At 48.2% G+C, this 21,063-nt stretch overlaps 1 protein-coding gene across 1 annotated transcript; it reads right to left on the bottom strand.

Annotated features, from left to right (window-relative positions):
- Positions 1–1,065: 1,065 nt before the first annotated feature.
- Positions 1,066–1,620, bottom strand: LOC104145483 (interferon alpha-14). Its single transcript, XM_009677021.2, has one exon. It carries the CDS (start codon positions 1,618–1,620, stop codon positions 1,066–1,068), a length of 555 nt encoding a protein of 184 aa, XP_009675316.1.
- Between the last annotated feature and the right edge of the window lie 19,443 nt (positions 1,621–21,063).

Genomic DNA, 21,063 nt, shown 5'->3' on the forward strand with positions numbered 1-21,063 from the left:
TGGCCTCACAGAATAAAATGGATTTTTCCCCCATTATAAACAGGCTGTTTTGAAGAATATGAGTACTTCGTAATTATTATTTTTCAAGACTAATTTTGTGGTTTGGGGGGGTGTATTTGCTGGTATACCAAGGGCTCAATCTTTCTGCAGGTTAATTTGTGAGCAAAGGGAGAGATTTCATGCAGCAATGAAACACAGCACTGAACGGTGATGTTTCAGATTGCAGTAGCCAGGATGAATACTCCATGAGAAGGTAGGACTTGCCGCTGGCTGGAATGGATCTAGGGTACTTCTAGTATAAAGAAAAGTTTCAGATAAGGATGGGACAGGATTTAAAGCAAATAGGAAACACAAGAGAAAAGAAAAAAAAAAAAAGCCTTTTCCCTGTAAAGCTAGAGCAGGAAAAGATAGTTTAATTAACAGTATCCAACTGAGAGGTTATTACAGAAGTTACAGCTATTGCAATAATTTCCTGTGTAGACAAATCCTTCTCGGATGACTTTACCTCCTTGAACAAAGCAAATGTTAGAACGGATCAAGTGTAACAACAAATCCATTCTTGGAGAAGAGCATATCTTGAAAGGATAATGAATGATATCAACCTAAACTAGGATCATTTAAATAAAAACTATACCATTTTATTTTTGATGCAAACTCATTCAGTACAAATCTACTAATTCCTGTAAGGCAATGAATTTGTAGCGCATTCACAAGTAAAAGATTCTCTCTATACGGGTGAAATAGAGATAGATGGTAACAACATAGTTGCTCAGTAGAAAATGCTATATGATAACATCTTTCGTCATAAGATTATTATCCTTTCTGATGGAGTAACCCTCACTGGAAAGTCTTACAGATTATTTTATCTCTAATATATGGACCTTGTTTATCAAACAAGAATTTACTGACATTGAATAACATATTTGCATCAATCCCCATTAGCAACATAATAATTTAAATCCAGTCAAAATGAACTAGAAACATTTTCACAAGACAGATTATAGAAAAAAAAGCAAATATAATTAATTTCAAAGCCAAATTATGTGAGATCAAAACCTTTTTACCTTAGTTGTTAAGCCTTTTTATGACTTTATCAACAAATTGAAGACATCTCCTCATTTCTGCACGGCTGATCTCCCAGGAGCACATGCTGTGTTGTTTGTCTTTAAGAAAATAGTCTATCTTTTGGAAATACTTTTTCAGTTTCAGCCTGCTGGCTTCTTTACTCCAGAAGTAGTGGATCTGCTTCTTGATTACACAAGCCTCCACTTGCTCAATCTGCTGATAAAGTCCATTCTGGAACTGCTCTAGAGCTTGCCCATCCCATGCAGCTAGTGTCAGGTTTTTGCTAAAGATATGGAAGATGTGTTGGAGGATCTCTTCAATGGCCATTTTGACAGTCTCTTTCTGCCTGGGCTTCAGGACCTGCTCAGGGAATCTGAAGGACATTCTTTCTCTTAGACATCGCTGAGGAAACTTTTCACCCATTTTGTCCAAAAGTTGCAGGCTGCTCTCAATTACTTTGCTTTGCTGTAAAGAAAGGTGATTACAATGAAGACTTGAGATGTTGGTGGTGCATGACAGAATGAGACCAATTTGTAGCAAGCCAAAAGTGCTCATGATAAAGATATGTCCTTATGTTCCTCTGTTCCTCCTGAGAGACAGGCTGGAATGATCTGAAGGTCTTTCATAGGCTCCTGTCTTTATTCAAAATCTTTACTTTAATTATTTGGTCAGAGAAGTTTTCTTTCATCATTTTTTGGTTTTCAAGGTTTTCCCCCTTGTGTATGCTTTTGATACTCACCACTTTCATTTTCTGCTTTATGACTTCATTGTCTTTTTTTTCCTTTGCCACTTTCTTTTTATTTCAGCAGAATATTAAAATGTTGTGTATATCTTGGGTTATCTATTCCCTTTCCCTCAAGATCCCTTTCCCTCAAGAACTCTACGGTTAGTATACTGAAAATTTAAAATAAAAGATTACAGAAAAATCCTTAGTTTCTTAATGTTTTAGAAGTGAGATAACTCACTGAAATAGAATAACATTCTCAATGGAGGGCCAGGGACTTGCTGATACTGCCGGCATCCTGTCCTCTCCGTAAGATTTATACTTCCAAAATTTAGTTAAGCTTTCTCTACCTATTTTAATTTGGAGAAAATATTTTCTTTCTTCTCACCTTTATTTCTCTTGTTCATTTAAATGCAAGGACAAATTTAATTTCACTAAAATATGTGTGTATATATTAAAATATGTGCATATGTATTAAAATATGTATGTATGTTAATACATATACAGCACCAGGTAAAGGGAGCCCTGGTCTCACTTAGAGATTGTAAGTGGCATGGCAGTACAAATACTCGCATGGGAACAAGGTAGATCATTAGATGAAATATGCTGTGTTTTCCCCATCTGAGTAACTGAGGAATAACTGATGTCAATCTCAATAAGCACAGGTGTGAATTCTGAAATTAAATGGGGAGAAAATTAAGAAAGAAGGGCAAAAACGCTCCAAAATTAGCCTTTTGCTTAACATATAATAGAGTAGGTCAGGAACATCACAGGACAGTTATCTGGGAAACCTGGCACCTGTAAGATGTTCTGCACTGTTGCAAAGAAAATTCAGGGTAGTGTTGGGTTTAATTCAACAACATAGTTTGGAATAAATTTCCAGTCTTCTTTCGATCAGAGCTCGGCTTAAACTATCATTTTGCTAGCTCCCCATCCTCCTGTGCAAACAAATCTCACTGGAAAGGAATTTCTCTGCAGGTGATTATGTTTTAAGGAAGCAGTTCAGAGAAACTGTTTTTTCGGTCTGAGATCTAGCTCTGCGTTTTTGTGCAGTTGTTGCAATGCCACCCGTTGCTATATAGTCGGCTTCATTCCCAGTTCAGTAGTGGCTCTGACCAGACTTCTGACCGGGCTTTCTTTGTCTTCAGAATAGGTATTTTGGGGGCTTTAAAAATTTATAAATTAAGCTAAGCATGACAGTTCACATGAGCAAACTGTTGGATGCCTTAACTTTACTTAAGCAGCCTTGAGATGGATGTGCTGCTGGTATGAGGAACAAATGAACCCCCTGTAGTCTCTTTGGAATGGCAGTATTAGCTAAAAAGAATAAAACATTCAGACTCATAAAATGAATAATATGGAGCAAATCGTTTCCTTTAGTACGAATCTTTGATAGTTTGGAAAAACAGGTCTGAAGCCCATTACTGTCAATAGATACAAAATGGCCATGGATATATATTACTTGTGCAAAAATACCGCTGTATAAAGTAAAAGAATAAATAGTACTACAACTGTTTCCATAAGTAACAGGCAAATGGCTCATTTTGTCTAAGTTGTGTTCATTATGAGAGATTAATCCCTCTGGTAAAGCTAAATAAACTTCTTTATATTCGTTACACCTCCCGGTCATACAACTTTTTTTCTTTTCTTTTCAACAAGTTTTCCTCTCACCTCAGACCTGGAGATGCTGTCCAGCTGCCCTGGGTGTAACATGCATTGCAGATCTGATACAAGGGAGGGTAAAAATTGCATCTGCATCTTCAGAACTTCTTACAAAAATAGAGCTGGTCAGGAATTTTTGTTCTCTTGTCTGTGTTAACAAATCTGTTGTCCTGTCTTCCTCCCAAGAGTTACATTTGCCTGAATTTGTCAGGTTTTCTTTTCTTTTATAACCACAAGTGTGCTTCCCTACCCAGCCAATTTCTTGCCTTTTCCATTGAGAAAAACGTAATAGTAACATTGCATAACTCATGGCATGGTCTCCCTTAATCATATGTCATTATTGCTCAATTGAGAAATAAACAGTTCATTAAAAGTCTTTGCTAGAGGAGGCAACTGAGTGATGTGATACTGCAGCATGAAAAGCTTTTGTTTGTTTCTTTCTATCTGTGGTTGAAGCGCAGAACACTTTAACCTAAAATTAAAAGAGGAAATGAATTTACAAAACATAAATGTAGTCCCAAGCAGACCTAATAAATCGTTCTTGTAAAACACGTACTGATCTCTGGTTCCATGCAGGAAAGATCAGCTCGGAAAGGTCATCTTGCTATTTATGTATTCAGTATAGGAGAAGGAGCTGAAAGCTATATACAAACATAGTTTTATGTTTTTCTAACACCCTTAATCTCCCACAAATTACTTTTCTAATGGAAATTTTTAATTGAATTATAGAATGTAAAAGAGAGATTAAATGAATATTCACTGTCCCTTATGACATGGATTCTTTTATTTCAGGCTCCAAGGCAAGCAGTAAGCCTAAATTCAGGCTAGCAATACACTAGCAAATAGAGCAGGGCCTGGGAACATTCCTACAAAGTAGGAATATGATTGTGCAACACTCAGCATGATTTTGGCCCATGTTAACTAGTTCATGTTAAATCACTTAACGTAGCCACATACCAGTATTCTCAAATCAAAATAACCAGTTCCCTTCAATATTTTATTTACTCTAGCTATCAGTTTCCTTTCTCCTTTAATTCATTCAAAACACTCTGATTTTAACAAGTCAGCATGCCATTGAAGAGTTCAAACAAGTTCAGCTTGTCCTTCCATAAAATGCATTATCGTCATACCCAACTAGATAGACTCTGCTCATGTTAAAAGCAAATCACTTTCCTCCACTGCTTTTCATCTACCTTAGGCACCTGAATTCTTTCTTCCTTACTATTTTTAAGCAAAAACCTCGAATGCAAGCAAGACTGGATTTTTTGCTCTTGTCCTGAGAGCACGAGGACAGCCAGATTTAAGCCTCAAGCTGTGATGAGCAAAAGGCACTGGCAGCCAGATGTGCGCACACACTGATCAGAAGGGGCATAGTGCCAACTTGTACCAGAGCTGGAACCACTCCCCGAGGCCATCACATGAAAGATCGATAAAGAAAATATTTTTTTTAATAAAAATGTACCATGTGAAGAAGCATACCTTGCGGGCTTTTATGTATTTAAAATACAGTTGTGACACACTTACAGTTTTGCAGTTACGGAGGGAAGAGGTGGGAGATGGACCATCTTGGCGCTCAGGACAGGCAGGGTTTGGCAACAGGCGTTCAAGTGCAAGGGCTGGATTTCTCACTTCTCCAGCATAGTGAGGGCGACCGAGACCAGATGGTGTTTCCTCCAAAGACGTGTGGAGGAGTAGGGCCACTTGCTCTGCGGAGGTGGAGGACCAGAGCCAGGTGAGGAAGAAGAGGCCTGTGCGGCAGCCAAGGTGTCAGGGCCAGAGTAAATGTGGGTGCCTTTGTGGAAGGGAGCAGCTGGGAGAGGAAGGGGAACCAGCTGAGGCCTCTGGAGGCAACGAGTGGTAATGGGGTCACTGTGCGCCAGCTGCCTGCCACTCTGCCACTGGGTTTGCTGCCTAGTGGTTCATGAAGGAGGCAGAAAGCTTTCCACACCTCCTTAGGACCATCTCCCAGGTGCTGGTCTTGGATGAAGAAGCAGCTGGGGCATTTTGAGGCTGAGGGGCAGCATCTCCCATACTGCAAGGAGGTGGTTTTGGCTGACTATGCTTAAGATATGCCTAAGGATGGCATGTATGATGCCCATGGCATTGAGTACCAGGAGCTCTGTGGGCCTGAGGAGAGCCTGAATGGGCTTGAAGCCAGCCCTTTGTTACTGGCATTGCCAGGAAGGTTTTGGCCCAGGTGCGTGCGGAGCTGTGGGACATGCTGGCTGACTTTGCTCTTCTGGAAGCGAAGGTGGCCCTGTGCTGAAAGGCAGCTGCAGGAGGCATGAGCAGCACAGGGAAGGGCAGGAGCAAGGGTGCCAGTGCTGCTGCCTCCAACCATGGCAGGGTTGAGCAAGGAGGGCTGGGGCACAGGAGACACCTGTGATGCTGAAGGTGCTCTCAGCCCTACTCCAGCACTGACAAATCAGGGCACTTTTGTTTTCGCGCTCCCGGGCCCTCCTCCGAGGCAGCAGTCCTGGGTGTTGTGAGATGGACTTTCATGTGGGATAAGCAGGCAGTGGCACAAGGGTGTAATGGCAAGGGCAGGCTGTGAGTGAAAGGGATGCAGTTTTGAAAACCGGCGCCAGCTTTTGGCTCTATCCTGCCCCCGTTGGCACGATCTTCAAGTGAAGGACGAGGAGGCCACAGGGAGAAAGAGAAGGGTAATTTTCTTCCCTCATAAGGTCGCAGGAAGTTGCCTGCTGGTAGCAGAGGACACCAACAGGTGAGGAAAAGGTGAAAGGGTGAGTGTGATGGTTCCTTTTCCTCTCCTAGGCAAGCCTCACTGTGGGATGCAATCAGTAACCAGAGGTGCAGGAAAGAAAGGCTCTATTAAAGAGCACATGCTGTTCTCCTGTGTTCTCTTTTCTGTCGATGGTTTATCCTGGTGGCCTTTCCCTTGACTGACCTGGAGAAACTGCTCTGGAGGGTGTGAAGACCTGTGAAGTGCTATGCCTCCTGGTGGTCTCCCTTTCCAATGGGATTCTCCCAGTACTGCTCAGAGCATCACATGGGATTTCCTCTGTGTCACCTCTGTCCTGAAAATCCAGCCTCCAAGCTCTGCTGTTAGCTGGGGAGATGCTTGCCTGCAGCCAACCTGAAGGCAGGCGCTTTGGGAGGAAATGACCCCTCCTTGGGCCATCTTCAATCCCCGCTTAAACCTACAGGCCTGCTGTGGCCTGTCCTGCACGGTTCCCACAAGCTGAGCACAAGCTTGCAGTGCCCATGAGGCTCCCGAGAGCAATGCTCATTTTAGAGATCCCAGCGGAGGCACAGGAGATGCTCCTCTGAGGGCATTTCACAGCACAGGTGCTCCAGCTGCATCGAGCATCGTGTTTGTCCTCCAGCCCTCGCCCCATGCACGGAGCAGGGTATGTGGGCAGGGAGAGGTGCTCTCAGCAGAAAGATGATGGGTGGTTGATGGGGCTGGGGGCTGCAAGGTTGTAGGGTAGGGGTTTGAGGGACTGGGGCTTGCTGCTAGCTCTTGTGCATTACTCCGCATCTCTCTTAGGGGTGCATTTCTCCTTGCCTGAATGTTGCAGCCTGAGTGCTGGCTGTAGGTTTTGCAGTGCTTGCCAGTGAGTGTCGGGGACAGAGAGCCGTTTCCCATAGAAAGCCTTAAGCAGAGAGGTGGGATCAGAGAGGGAGCTGCTCTGCTACAGGCATTTCTCCCCAGGTCCCTGATAGCTCTGGTGTCTGCTGCAGCCCCCTCCCCCCTCCCCAGGCTGTGTGCATGCTGCAGAGCAGGGCCCTGCGGAGTCATGCAGGGGGTTCGGCCTCAGGACAGCAGAGCAGGTCTCCTTGGGGCAAGTGAGGGGTGTGGGCACGTGGCAGCAGCAATGTCACATCAGTAGCGGTGGGTTTGTTTTTCTCCGGAGGGAGAAAGGCTGATACATAGTGTTGTTCCCCTCCTACTCGCTGGACACAGACTGGTGTTTCTCCTGCTCTACAGGCTGCCAGGCATGAGGTCCCCCGCTGTGTCCAAAGGTGAGTCAGTCATGGAAACCCCACAGGGAGCTCCCAACACCAAGACCCTCAGGAGCACTTTTGGAGGAAGAGGCCAGGCCCTAATGGCATCCACAGCCGTAACCATCCTTGCCAAAGCCCCAAGCCCCATTTCAGCCCAGCCCGGGGCTGTCAGTCCCCGCACCACAACGCCACCAGTGAGCTTGCCCCTAGCTCTTCTCCCCAGCTCCTCTTGGTTTTCCTGGATGGACCTTGGACCTGGGCTGCTACCTTGCCTTGCTGATGCTCACAGAGCTGTGGATGGGACCTGCTGCTGTCACCTCACTGCCCTGCCACCTCACTCCAGTGCCCTGGAACTGTGCCTGCTGGTGCAGCATTGCACCATGGCCGCCCTGAGCTCCCATTGCGCTGTTTCCCAGTGGGCAGCCTTACTCTTGTTGCTTTGCGATGGAAAGGCACAAGGTCCTTTACAAGGTAGGGGCACTGTTTCTGTTTCCCGACATTGAAATTCTCTTCTGGTCAGTATTGTCCAGCGAATGAACGAACAACACTGGTCATGTTTTGTAGGACCTTGCTCCCTTCCAGCACCATTGCTTTCTCCCACGGGTGGGATAAGTGGCAAAAAGATAGGTAGACACTTTGGGCTTTGCCAGGTGCAATAAGCTGTGAGCAGTAGTGCTAAGTGCAGCTGGCAGAAAGCAGTGGCATACCTTGGGGATCAGTTGTGGGACCAATACTCTTTAATGTCTGCCTGCTTGTGGCTGCAGGAACGTTTGTGGCAGCTCCTGCAAGAAGGCTCTGGAGGACCACAGCTCAGCCATGCATGGGGCAGCAGCCCCTGTACCCAGGCAGTAAATCAGTCCTTGCACCTGGGGCCATGCGAACAGTGCATCAACTGGCAAGTCTAGGGCAGGGATCTTGCCCACTGTCCAGCGTAAGTAACACTGCACCTGGTGACCTTTTATGGGCTTGGGCTCCTCAGCACAGCACAGATGGTGCCACATGGGAATGAGGAGGTGGAGGGTGGTAGGTGCAGGGCACACGAGGACAGGCCAGTGGCACTGGGTTTCTTGCCTTCTTCTCTCCCCTACGACCTTGATCTCTAGAAGAGAGTCCAGTCACTGCAGCCACAGTAGCCACTGACCGCCACCTCCCCAACCTCCTCTGCTTTATAGAGAGGAGAGAGTCCAGCTGTGCGTCACCCTAGTGTGCCTGGCTACCACCAGGTATTAAAATATCCTCAGAGCAACCTCTGGGATGACTCACATCCCACCACCTTGCCCTGTTTTCCAGCACCTCTTGCGGAAGTAACAGTCCCAAGTAGGACCACACTCTGGGATCTCGACCGCTTCCTCCTCCCATTGCTTCAGGAAGGCCTTGTCCCCTTCGTCACCCTTGCAGCTGCCTCTTACCCCTTTGCCAGAGAAGGCCCATGTTGTCGAGCTGCTTCGGCACCAAAATGCTCTTCCCTCCACATGCTCCGGGCACCCTGCTGTAACATCCTGGGGTCACCACCAACCTCTGGATACTGCCATGGACATTGCTACCACTAGTCCCCCTTTTTTGTAGGATCAGCCAAATTCCTGAGGGTGCACTCTTGTCCCTTCTTTCAGGTTGCTGGTGAAGTAGTTGAACAGTATTGGATCCAGTCTTGATCCCTGGGTACACTGCTAGTTACATGCCTCCAGCTAGTCTTTGCGTCATTGATCACAACCCTCTGAGCTCTGCTGTTCAGCCAGTTTCCAGCTAGGCAGGGCAGATGCACCCCAGCCCTGGCTGCCCACAGACACATATCTGATGCTGAGGGGGCCAGTGATGGACGCCACAGGCTGCCTCCCCACATTTCTTGACCCTCCTGCCTGCAGGCTTAGAAACTCCATATGCCACGAAAGAAAACACAAGACAGAGATAACATGCCCTGGAGATTTCCTGTTCCCAAAGCCCACAGTGGAGGAGCTGTACCTAGGGCCTGTGAGCTGGGCCCTAGGAACAGGGGACCCCGGGGCAACTCACTGCAGCCAGAAATTCGTGCTGCGCCTCTGCACCAGCACGTCCCTTTCAAGCAAGTCAATACAGAATGGGGACGTGTGATGTGTCCCACGGTGTGGGGGTGGGGGGGGGGGACAGCTGGGGCTGACACCAAGGCAGGGGTCCTATATGGGGCTGCCCAGTGCACCCTGACTCCCCACTGTGCAGGAGCACAGCCCCAACCTTGGCCAGGCACTGCATGCACCCCTCTCCCTAGCAAGACCCACGGCCAGGGTGGCAATGGGTCTTCCCTTCCTGCCCGTGCTGCTGGCAGCTCCAGCAGCACCAACCAGCTCTGTGGCCTCCTGCTCCAGCTGCTGCACACTGCAGCCAGGAGGGCTTGCTTGAACGGGCATGGACGCCACTGCCACTGGGGCCCCCATTGCAAAGTGCCCTCTGCCGCTTGCTACACAAACCAGCCACCCCCTCTCCCGGCACGGATGTCCCTGTCACTCCAGGTGCTGCACAGACCCCACACACCCGTGTGGGGTGAGCGGTGCCGAGTCCCCACTCATCTGGCATTTTCCAGCTCCACTTGCTCTCACAGAAGGGCTACTTCATGCCACAGCCCTTGCAAGAGGGCAGGGTCCCATCAGTGCACCCGTCGCAGCCCTCTTCTGGCCCCCTGGGCTGTCCTGCACCCACCTGCCTGCCCTTATCCTCCTGCACCACTATCCTTCTTCACTCCTCCTGCTCCCACAGCCACCCTGTCAGCCAAGTGCAGAGCTGCTCTTCTGGCAAAAACAGGGGTGCACAGTGAGGGACAACTGGGCTGGGGCCTGGCACCTGCCTCCAGCCCCAGGACTGCGTCCACTCCCTGCACCACCACACCAGAGCTCGGGGAGACCTGGTGGCTTGCAAGGCAGAGGATAGGGATGGACACTGGCACCCTGGGGCTAACTCCCTCCCCAGGCACACTGCTGGCTGAGGGCACCACACTGCACACACCCCAGCACTGGCACCTCGGCCCTGAACCTGCGCGGATGGGCCTCCTTCTCCCCTGCACCTGCTCATGCAGCTCCTTAGCCCTGTGACTTTCTCCTCCTCCACTGCCTGCAAGCGCTCCTGAGGGAGCAGAGGGGAAGGGAGCACCCAAAAGGGCACCAGGCTCCCCTGGGAGACCACCACCAGCAGCAGGTCCCAGCTCTGCCTCCTCCCAGCTCCCCTCTGGCACTGTCCTTGCTCCTGGATCCTGTCTCCCACCCGGCTCTGCAGGCACCACGGCAGGCAGAGGCACTCACGGCAAAGCTCGCCTCTGGCTGGGTCAGCAGCTCCTCCAGCTTCCAGAGCTGCTGGTGGATGCTTCAGCACCCCTGGCCGAGGTCAAGGAGGAGCCAGAAATGAGGTGATCCGCCAGCAAGCAGCCCAGCCATTTCGGCCATGGAGCACAAGGGTAGGAAGGGACACCCGCCTCCCTGCCAAACATCTGCACAGCGCCTGCAGCTCCGGCACTTGCACCTGCCTGCACATGTGCACCCGCGACCACAAACCCAGCACTCCTCTGTGTGCACACACACCTGCAACCCCGCACCCAGCACTCCTCTGTGTGCACACACGCTCTTCTGCGCCTGCTCGATCTTCACCAGCCCAGTGCCGAGGACACAGCAGAGGCAGCCGAGGGTGTTGGGGGCCTCTGAGGGCAGAGGAGCCTCCCCTGCTCAGCTGTACTGTTCCCCTGCCACACCTCCTGTCACACTGCTGCCCTGCCCTGCTGCCTCTGTGATACCACCTCTGACATCAGCACTCCCCTATGACATCACCATACCCCTGTGCCCATGACATCATCACCTTGCCTCAAAGACTCTCAGGCCCTGGGGATGGCAGGGCAGAGCTGTGCCTGCCCAGGATCCCCCAGCCCCTCTCCTGTGGCGTCCTCAAAGGCAGGGCCCCAGTGAGGAGGGACCTGGGGCCTCCCCCACCTCCTGCACCACACTGCCAGCCACCCTGAGCCCCAGTGGTGATCTCACACCTCCTCTCACCTCCACTGCTGGTCCTTACAGGAGGGCTGCCCCCTGCTCTGGGCCAGGGCACAACTTGTCTTCAGCATGTGGCCTGAGGAGCTTCCTAACAAGGGGAAGGCTCCTAGCCGTCTGTCTCCTCACCAGGCCCCCAATGGGTAGCCCTGCATGCTGCTCCCTCTGCATTTTACCACCCAGAACCTCAGGGCCCTTCCAGCAGAGCCCCAGGCTGTCTTCCTGCTCTCACCTCCCACCTCACGCTGCATTGGTTGCTGGCACCCCAGGGATCCCACGGCTGCAGGCAGCCCAGCCCTGCTGCAACCTGCCAGCAGCTGTAGAGAAACCTGCCTAGCTGGGAGAAAGCACCAGGAGGGAGGACACTGCAGAGGTGCAGAAATAGTGGATTCTTGGACAGTGGAGGGACAGATGAGTCACACTTTTGGGTCACTCAGGGCTGTGGGTGTGAAAATGCCTGTGGGTAGGGGGGAAACCCAGAAAGAGGGAAAGCAGGCAGCTGCTGGGGTAGGATAGTGGTCGTTGAGGCATTGGGTCAAGCTGTGGGCATCCCCTGGGTCAGCGAGGTGGCAGCAGGACAAGGCAGCAACCCAGAGGAGGGTCTGTCCCCAGGAGGTGTGGATCTGCACTGCTGCTCCAGCTGATGCCTGTCAGCCAGCAAGGTCCATTTGCCAGTGCACTCTTGTTCCACTGTGTCAGAGGGATCCAGCCCAGACTGTGGTTGTCTTTCCATAGAGCGGGTCCAGGGCCACAAAGCCTTTGAAAACCACCTAGGCTACAATACCAGCCACACAGCCAGGGAGGTGCTCACAGGATGCAGCCACTCTAACCTGTGCTGCTCATGTTCATCAATGGGATCAAGGAGACTACCACTGGGGTTCCCATGGCCTTCACCTTCCCATTTGGGACCCCAAGAATAGCTTTAAACCAACTATTCAAGGCATGAGGAGAAAACCCAGGGCACCTCTTCATCCTCAAGGCCTCTTCTGCAAGACTTTAATCTACCTTGCCTGAAAATGCTATCCATGACAGAACAAGTTATTAGGGACTTTTACAAGTCACTAATACCTCTTTGGAAATGAAGGCTAAGAGGCAGACTTGAACTGTAAAACCATGCAAACATATCTGTCAAAGGATATCAGACCTTTTCCCCCTGCACTTGGAAGAGTGGGGTTGCTGGGCATGCAGCTCCTGATCCAGGACATTTTTCTAAGCCTTTCTACTGTTTCTGGATGCTGGAGGACGTTGGTTCTAGACATGTCCCTGCCTTGGGAGGAAGCAGCTTTCTTGCAGGGAGAAGCTGCAAAAAGCAGTCAAACACCTGCCCGGGAAGCTCCCCCAGACAGAAGCCACAAATGGGATGGGACGGGGCATGCCATCCTCACATTCACAGAGGTGGAGGGACATCCTGCCAGGGGCATTGCAATCACTGTGGGCATCGGCGTGGGGACAGGAGAAACAAACACCACTTCTTCACTCCCAAAAAAGCTCCCCACCTTTTGGAAAGACTCCAGGGAGAGGTGCTGAACCCAAGCAGAAAACAGCACAGCCTGATGGCATTGCCGCTTGGACAAGTTGACAGGCATTGAGATACTTCTGGTACCTTTGTGACTAGCAAAGAGAGATCTCTTTGTGCACTACAGAATGTTTCCACATCAAGGTTTAAGACACTTGTCACACCTCCCTGAAGCACCCATAACACACTCAAATCACATGAGGGCTTGTGTTCCCAACGAAAAACACCTTTATTAAAACCAAATCATCTCTTGAAGTTTGGTGCAATCCCACCTATTTTTCAGTGGAGCCAAAGCAGAGGGTCTTATGACTCTGCGTTTCCCTGCACCCAAGTCTCACTGCTTCTCCTGTCCACATCTTCATGTCCCACACAGATGCAGTATCCCCAGCAGGGTGTCCCCAACACCCAAACATTTGAACCCTGCAGCCCAGACATCCCATACCGCCATTGCAAGTACCAGCCCAAAGGCTTTGTATTGAGCGTATAAGGCCTCCAGGCTGAGGCTGGTCAGGCTTGCTGTATCTGCACTAGTCTTGGCCTGCCACGAGTGGTGCTTTCCCTCAGTTTAGCTGCAGCAGCACTTTCTCTGCTGACCAGGTGTCTGAGGCTTGTTCATTTGTCTACAAATAGCGCAAGAAGTCATTTTTCTGGGTTGAAGGAGATATTTAAGACACTACCGTAATGGCAGCAGAGATCTGGTAGGAGAGCAGAGGCCCTGAGAAATGAGGCAGGAGGGTGTGGTGAAGAAGAGGCCAGGTCTCGGGTGGTAAGCAATGGCACAGAGGCTGGCCCTGGAGACCCTTGGGGCTAGAAACCTCTCACCAAGGATCAGTTACAGCAATGCAGGTTTGCAGCTGGGCAAAACCTGCTTTCGTGGGGATCAAAGAAAGCATATCTGGGATACACAGAAGGACCTATCTACAGTAAATGCAGATGTAACACGTATCTGCAGCTCCAGGAAGAAAAGGCAGGTGTAAAAGTGCATCGGGGTCAGGGCTAGTGGCAGAGCAACAATGGCAACGTTGTGGTGGGTGTCTGCTACAGACCACCTAATTAGGAAGAAGAAGTCAAAAAGGCCTTTGTCAGAGAACGGCAGGAAGCCTCGCGTTTGCAGACCTTTGTCTTCAGAGAGTGTTTGAACCACCGCAGTATCTACTGAAGGAGCAATCCATCAGAGCTCCATCCAGCAGCCTTCTACAGTATATTGACAAGAACTTCGTCATAGAGGTAATCAAGGGGCCAATGAGGGCAGGTGCTTTGCAGCACCTGATACTTACAAAGAAGGAGGAACTGGTCAGGGATCACCAAAATCATGGGATCTCAACCCTGGACTTAAAGAGAGCAAACTTTGGCCCGTTGAGGGACCTGCTTGGCAGTGAGCCATGGGATGTGAGCCTAGAGAGAGAAGAGGGCTGCAGGAGAGCTGGCTGCTTTTCAAGCCTGATCTCCTCCAAGCTCCAAGATGGTTACTCCCAATGAGCAGGAAATGAAGCAAAGGTAGCCGCAGGCCTGCGTGGATGCACTAGCTGCTCCTCACTAAACTCTAGCATCAGAAGGAAGCATACAAGAGGTGGAAGTGGGAACAGAAGACATGGAAGAAATAGAGAGACACTGCCCAAGCATGCAGGGACGGGGTTAGGAAAGCCAGAGCCTGCCTGGAGTTGAATCTGGAGAGGCACATGGAGGGGAACAGGAAGGGCTACTTCAGGCACACTGGCAGCAAAAGGCAGGCTAGGGATACTGTGGGCCCACTGCTGCTGAATGTGGGGCAGGGTGTCTGGTGGCAAAGGACACAGAAAAAGATGAGGTGCTCAATGCCTTCTTCACCTTGGTCTTTTCTTGTACAACCAGCCTTCAGCAATCCCAGATCCCAGAAACCAGATGGAAAGTCTGGAGCAAGGAAGGAAGACTTACCCTTGGCCGAGGTCAATCAGGTCAGCTCACAATCTAAACAGGCTGGACCTACACAGTCCCTGGGAACTGATGGGACGCACCCATGAGTGCTGAGGGAGCTGGCCAATGTCATTGCAAGGCCACGCTCGATTATCTTTGAAATGGCTACTGTGAACACTCAAGCAAGCGAATGTCACTCCTGTCACTGAGAAGGGCAAGGAGGATCGCAGAAACTGCAGGCCAGTCAGTCTTCCCTCAATGCTTGGGAAGGTGATGGAGCAAACAATCTTGGAAACTCTTTCCAGACACATGAAGGATGAGAAGGTGATTGGGAGAAGTCACGATAGATTTACAACAGGGAAATTACGTTGAAGCAACCTGAGAGCCTTCTGGGATGAGCTGACTGGCTCAGTGGATGAAGAGAGAGCCATAAAAGTTTTTTACCTCGACTTAGTATAATGCTTTTGACACTGTCTCCCATAACATCCTCACTGACAAACTGATGAAATACAGAGTAGAAAAGCAGAGAGCGAGATGTGTGGAAAACTCGCTGAACTGCCAGGCTCAGAGGGTTGTGATCAACAGCACTAAGTCCAGCTGGAGGGCAGTCTCTGCTGGTGTATGTCAGGGCAGACACTGGGGGCAATGCTGTTTAACATCTTCCTTAAAGACCTCAATGACAGGATAAGAGTGCACCCTCAGCAAGTCTGCAGAGGGAGGAGTGGACAATGGACCAGACGGTTGTACTGCTGTGCAGAGGGACTCCAATAGGCTGAGACATGGGTCAACCGGAATCTAATGAAATTCAGCAAAGGGAAATGACAAGTCCTGCACCTGAGGAGGAGTAACACCATGCACAAGCACAGGCTGGGGGCCAGCAGGTGGAGGGAGGTGATCCTTTCCCTTTGCTCAGCCCTGCCGCGACACATCTGAAGTGCTGGGTCCAGTGCTGGGCTCCACAGTACGAGGGAGATGCGGACATACTGGAGTGAGTCCAGCAAAGGGAAACGAAGATCATGAAAGGACTGGAGTATGGGTGCTGGAGTATGGGTTGCAGCTGTTCGGCCTAGGGCAGAAAAGGCACAGGGGTGAGCTTACTTATGTATCAGCACTTTGGAGAGGGAGTAAAGATGATGGGGCCAGACTCTTCTTGGTGGTGCCCAGCGAAAGGACAAGAGGCAATGGGCACAAGCGGGAAAATTCTCTTTAAATGTAAGAAAAAACTTCTTGACCGTGAGGGTCACTGGAACACTGGAACACTGGAGCAGGTTGCCCAGAGAGGTTGTGAAGTCTACATCCTTGGTGATATTCAATATTCTCCGCACACTGAAAGGCACCTTCTTTTGCTGTTCTTGCTACACAGCCTCTCATCATTAAATGAATCATTTAGATCTTTTAACTGGATTTCCTTTTCTTCACAGAGGAACATCTCTTTGTAGTAGACCCTAAAGATGTTCCATCCCACTTGCAGCATTTTCTATAGGAGCACCTGCCCATACAAGGAGATCAACGGGAGCCGACAACTTCACTTCCACAGCCATGAGGAGACACTCAGTACGTGACAGGTTTGGACCTTTGCGGACAAAATACAACAGGCCTTCAGAAAATAAATATTATACAACAAGCTACCAATGTCAAGCCTTTATAGACTGATGAAATGACTTTAGTCAAAATATCTATTTTGGGGGAGTGTTTTTTTTATTATAATAGCCTTTTCTTAGCCTGATCTTAGAACCAGACTCTCTCTTTGATCCACTAATCTTTTCTACCAATGTTTTTTCTCTTGCAGTCTCATTCTCTCCTGATTTTGGGGACCACCTGCTCATTATCCTTCCTTCCCTCCCTCATTACCCCTTCCTTGACATCCTTGCAGCAGTTTCCTCATTTCTGTTGTTCCTTTCAGGTTTGTATGGGGATCTCATGTATTTCTGTGTTTATATCTTTCATCCAGGAGCTCAGTGTCCCCTCAGTTTCCAATAGACTTTGAACTACACAGGTTCTCACAGCCTTATATCTTGATTGCTGAAACAACCATCTTCCTGGCCTGAGCAAATTTTGTCAGGTGACCATTCCAAATGACAGAAAACTTACATTGTCTCAAACTATTTTGATTGCATCTCCTTTCTCTTTGAACTGCTGTCTTATTCAGTTCTCATCAGTCATAGTCTCTTTACCTCAATTTCCCTGCCTGTTCCCTTCTGCTTGTCATTTTTCTTTCTTTGTCAAACGTGAATCCTTGCCTCCAAACAGCCTGGGATGCCAGCCTCTGCTAACAGCATGCTACTTTTTCAAAATGGTACCTTCAAAATTTCTCTCAAAATGTTCTGTCAGGTTTTGGACACATCTCATCTGCACACCCACAGGGTAACTGCAATGCTCTCCTTTGAATTTATCTTTAAAGCTTCCCTTTACTATGATGATCCCAACAAAGTTACGTGGATATTACTTGCTATGTGAAATTAGGACTATCAAATGATTTCTTGGTGCTTGTTATGATGGAAAAAATCTTTTCAAATGTAAGGAAAAGTGGATTTAACACTATAGCTGAAGAAAACAGCCAACGAGGTGCTACTCTTTTACTCCATTTCTACTGTTCTCCAGAAAGCTTATTTCAAATACGAAATTTTGCATAAGACTAACATTCTCTTAAACCTTGTCAATAAAAGTTCTTATTGGTTCCCAGGTGATCATTATTTTGCCACTCATTCCTACAAAGTCTGATGGAAATCCAAAGGAATGTCCCTGCTCAGAAAACTAAACGTAAACTCTGTGTTTACTTTGGAGTATGTGTTTAAGCCTTAGTGAAGTAGATAAGATGTAAGCAAGTGCTTTGGAGCTTTTCTGGACTGCAGAATGATATGCTAAGTTGCTGAGCCATTTCCTCTGATTCTTTGGCTTGCAGAATGAAATCCTGAGAAAGTAATAGGCTGCAAATTGTGTAGGCGCTTGCCCAAAAGGAGTAAATAGTAACTAAGAAGCATTGGGCCTATGATATGCTTGCTATAACATGCACACAAGAGGGCAGCACCCTCAAATATAAGATTTCGGAGGGGAAAAAAAATAGCTGGTTGTGCCTATCCAGTTCTTTAAGGTTTCTAAGGCCAGGAGCACAGAACTGGCCATGGTTAAGCTCTGTGGAGAAGAGCTTAAGTTAGGAGCTCTTCATTTCAGAATAGCCACACAGTTTCCCACCATATTACAGGTTTGGATTTTAAAACTATGGGAAGGGAAATCTCAGCCAAAGAGCTGAGACCATGTCGTCACAGAGTGCAAATTCTAGGTCATTGTCTTAATGTTAATAAAAACTTATCTAGTTTATAAGGGAGTTGTATCACACGGACCTTAAATGTCTGAATGTAGACAGGCATCCAAGAACACTTTTTCATGTTACTTATGATGTTGCTAAATTAGAGGAGGTGTCTGGGTGAAGAAAACATCTCATAGAGTGATCTTGCCCTGATTCTGAAAGTCTCCAAAAACATATGTGGGCATAGATGAAAATCTCCATCTACAAATCCTTCCGTGGGGTTAGGCAATGTAGCTGTCCATTCTTGGAAGAGCTTTGCTGGTTAACATCACCTAGGCCTTGCAAAGCTGGGTGAAACGACACCTGAAGACCTTTACTACGTGTGACTATCCCCTCCAGCAGCCTAACATTTGTGGTGAATTCAGTCGCATGGCAGAGGCTCAGCATCTTCAGCAACTAGGCTCAGTGCTCATATGAGAGCGAATGGAAACTACTAGGTGTCCCTTAAGACTGGACATTTGGAGACTGCGCAGGACAGGTCCGAATGCGGCCTCAATGTTAACTCAATGAGCTGCATTCATGAATGGCACTGACCAAAACGGCTGTCAGCTGTGAGGTGGAGTTAATTTGCTTGTCCTCTGTCTCCTCTGGAAGGACATGGCTGACGCAGTATGGTATCTAGGGAAGTTTTGACTGTTTTGGGGGTGTTGTTTAGTAAATATTTACCTGCTGTCTGATTTGTATATGCCTCATACAGCTGGAACAGAAAGTTGTTTAGAAGATGTCAGGGTTCTGAGAGCCTGGGAGTCCTTCAGATGTTGGCAGAATCACAGGCCATGTGAGTCAGCACGCCCAGTTACTGCTTGCTTCTTTCCCAAGGTCATCCTTGTTGCACGGCCAGCTGCACGGCCATGCCATGGCCACACTACAGGACTTCCCACAGCTTGGTAGAGGCATACACTGTCATGTGCAGAGGTCTCCTTCCTGCCCTGGGATCCGACCGTGCACACCACAGAGAGGCTATATGCCCAGTCTAGATAGAGGACAGAGGAAGAGGCATGGATGCTTCACGCTCCCATACAAGGCTATGACCTTTCCTAGCTGAGTCAGCATGTACCCTTGCTTTAGTTAGAAAGGAAGCAATTTTACTGTATGAAAATATGTTAGTAAATGTTTAGCTTTAGATGTTCCTATGCCATTAAATGTGAAGGAAACCTAGAAATAGTTCTTACCAATGAGATGGATATTAGGGTCTCCGTTAGGTCTTCTTTTGAGTATACAAATATCGTCAGATGTGCAAGCAAGTCTGATATAACTGAAACCCAGCAAGAGGCAGGCAAGTCAAGACAGTACCTGGTCTTGTAATGAACTGGATGGAGACGAGGTGATCTGTACTCCATCCCAAAGTTTTCTGCTAACTCTGGACTGCTTCATAACTTTCATCAGGTCTCTTTGCAAACTTCTCTTTTCCTCTTGCATTCCTCTCATCCATGCTTTATCTCGTTTTTGATTGACTTTTCTCTTTTCCTTTTTCCTTTTCTTGGCAAGGAGTTCTCGTCAGGAAAACAACAGTAGGCTCCTAATCTTTGCTGGAACTTTTCTGCTTTACTGCAATACAGTCAGAATAATTGGAGTGGTACCAATTTCCCTGTTCTTTTAAAATATCTGCAGGATTAAACAGAAAAAAAGATAATCAATCACAAATGAGCCAGGAAAACCATTGTGAGTCTTTGCCAGAAAGACATGTCTATCAATCTGTGGAACAGAGTCACACAGTAACTTCTGTCTTTACCTATATCCTTATGCTGCCACTGGCACAGAAACAGTGTCGATGCTTCACAAAGACCCATGGTCCTATGGGGTCTCATCATCTATCAGATTCAGTTGACCTAAGTGCCACAGAAGGCAAAAACCTCATCCAGCTGTTTTAATGATTTGGACGTGTTCGCTGAACCTCATAAACAAGTAGCCCAAACGTGAGCTAATTACCTTTGACTCCTCAAAGCACTACAGACTTTCTCAGGGTGCCTTCTTCGGTTATGCTCTGCACATGAAGTAATGCAATAACATGCGTTAGAGGAACCACTGTTGTGATCCATTCAGCTGTGCATGAGAAGGAAGGTAAATGTCATATTCATCATTAAAAGAAAATCTACTGTTATTTTTCACCACTGTAAGGACTTCATGCGCAAGCTGATGTGCCACAGAGCTGTGGGCAGCACACAAAGGAATGGATGAGATAGATAGGTAAGGCATTTAAAAAGCTTGTGGCAAGTAGTACTCAGCTCCTTTCATACTGTTAACCAACAGTGATTCTCTGTCATTTTTAAGGACAAGTTATTTGCTGGACAGTTCCTTACCAAGCCTGAGGCCAGCAGCAGCCACAGGGGAAGGAAGAGCAGCCCAGCCAGCTGTGGTGCAGGTTTTCTTGCCAAGGCTTTAGCACTGCATGTGGAACTTTGTCAAAGAAAGGCAGCCTTCATTAGCCTAAATGAGGAGGAGCTGGACTAGTGGGTGGGAGGCTGACAAGAAGGACAGACTCTTTTTTGGGGAGGGCCATGACATCCAGTCCTGCCATGTGGCGCTTTCTTCCCCGGCAGCAGCACCTCCTTGAAGGCCTTAGTGCCATGACTGCTCTCAGGGTGGCTATTTGAAGGGACTCGCTGCATTGCAGTTTGACAGCTTTTAGCCATGTGTTTCAACAGACCTGTGAGCATTCCTTCTCCACTTCTTGGGATAGACAGAGTTATTGTCAGGTGTCATTATTTTTAGTATATCAACACCTCTAATAAAGATCCTGTTTAAATAGGATCCTATTCAAATAGGGCTACTTACACAAACAAGGTTTTGGCCTCCTTAGCATAAGCCTATAGGCTGACAGTATCAGATTTACAACCTGTCTCTTAACAGCACTGTCCATGAATCATTACCGGCTCCCTGTAAGACTCAAATGAATGTATATCCGACCTTAACTCCCAGATGGCGATTG

Source organism: Struthio camelus, chromosome Z, assembly GCF_040807025.1.
Source record: "Struthio camelus isolate bStrCam1 chromosome Z, bStrCam1.hap1, whole genome shotgun sequence".
Lineage (NCBI taxonomy): Eukaryota > Metazoa > Chordata > Aves > Struthioniformes > Struthionidae > Struthio > Struthio camelus.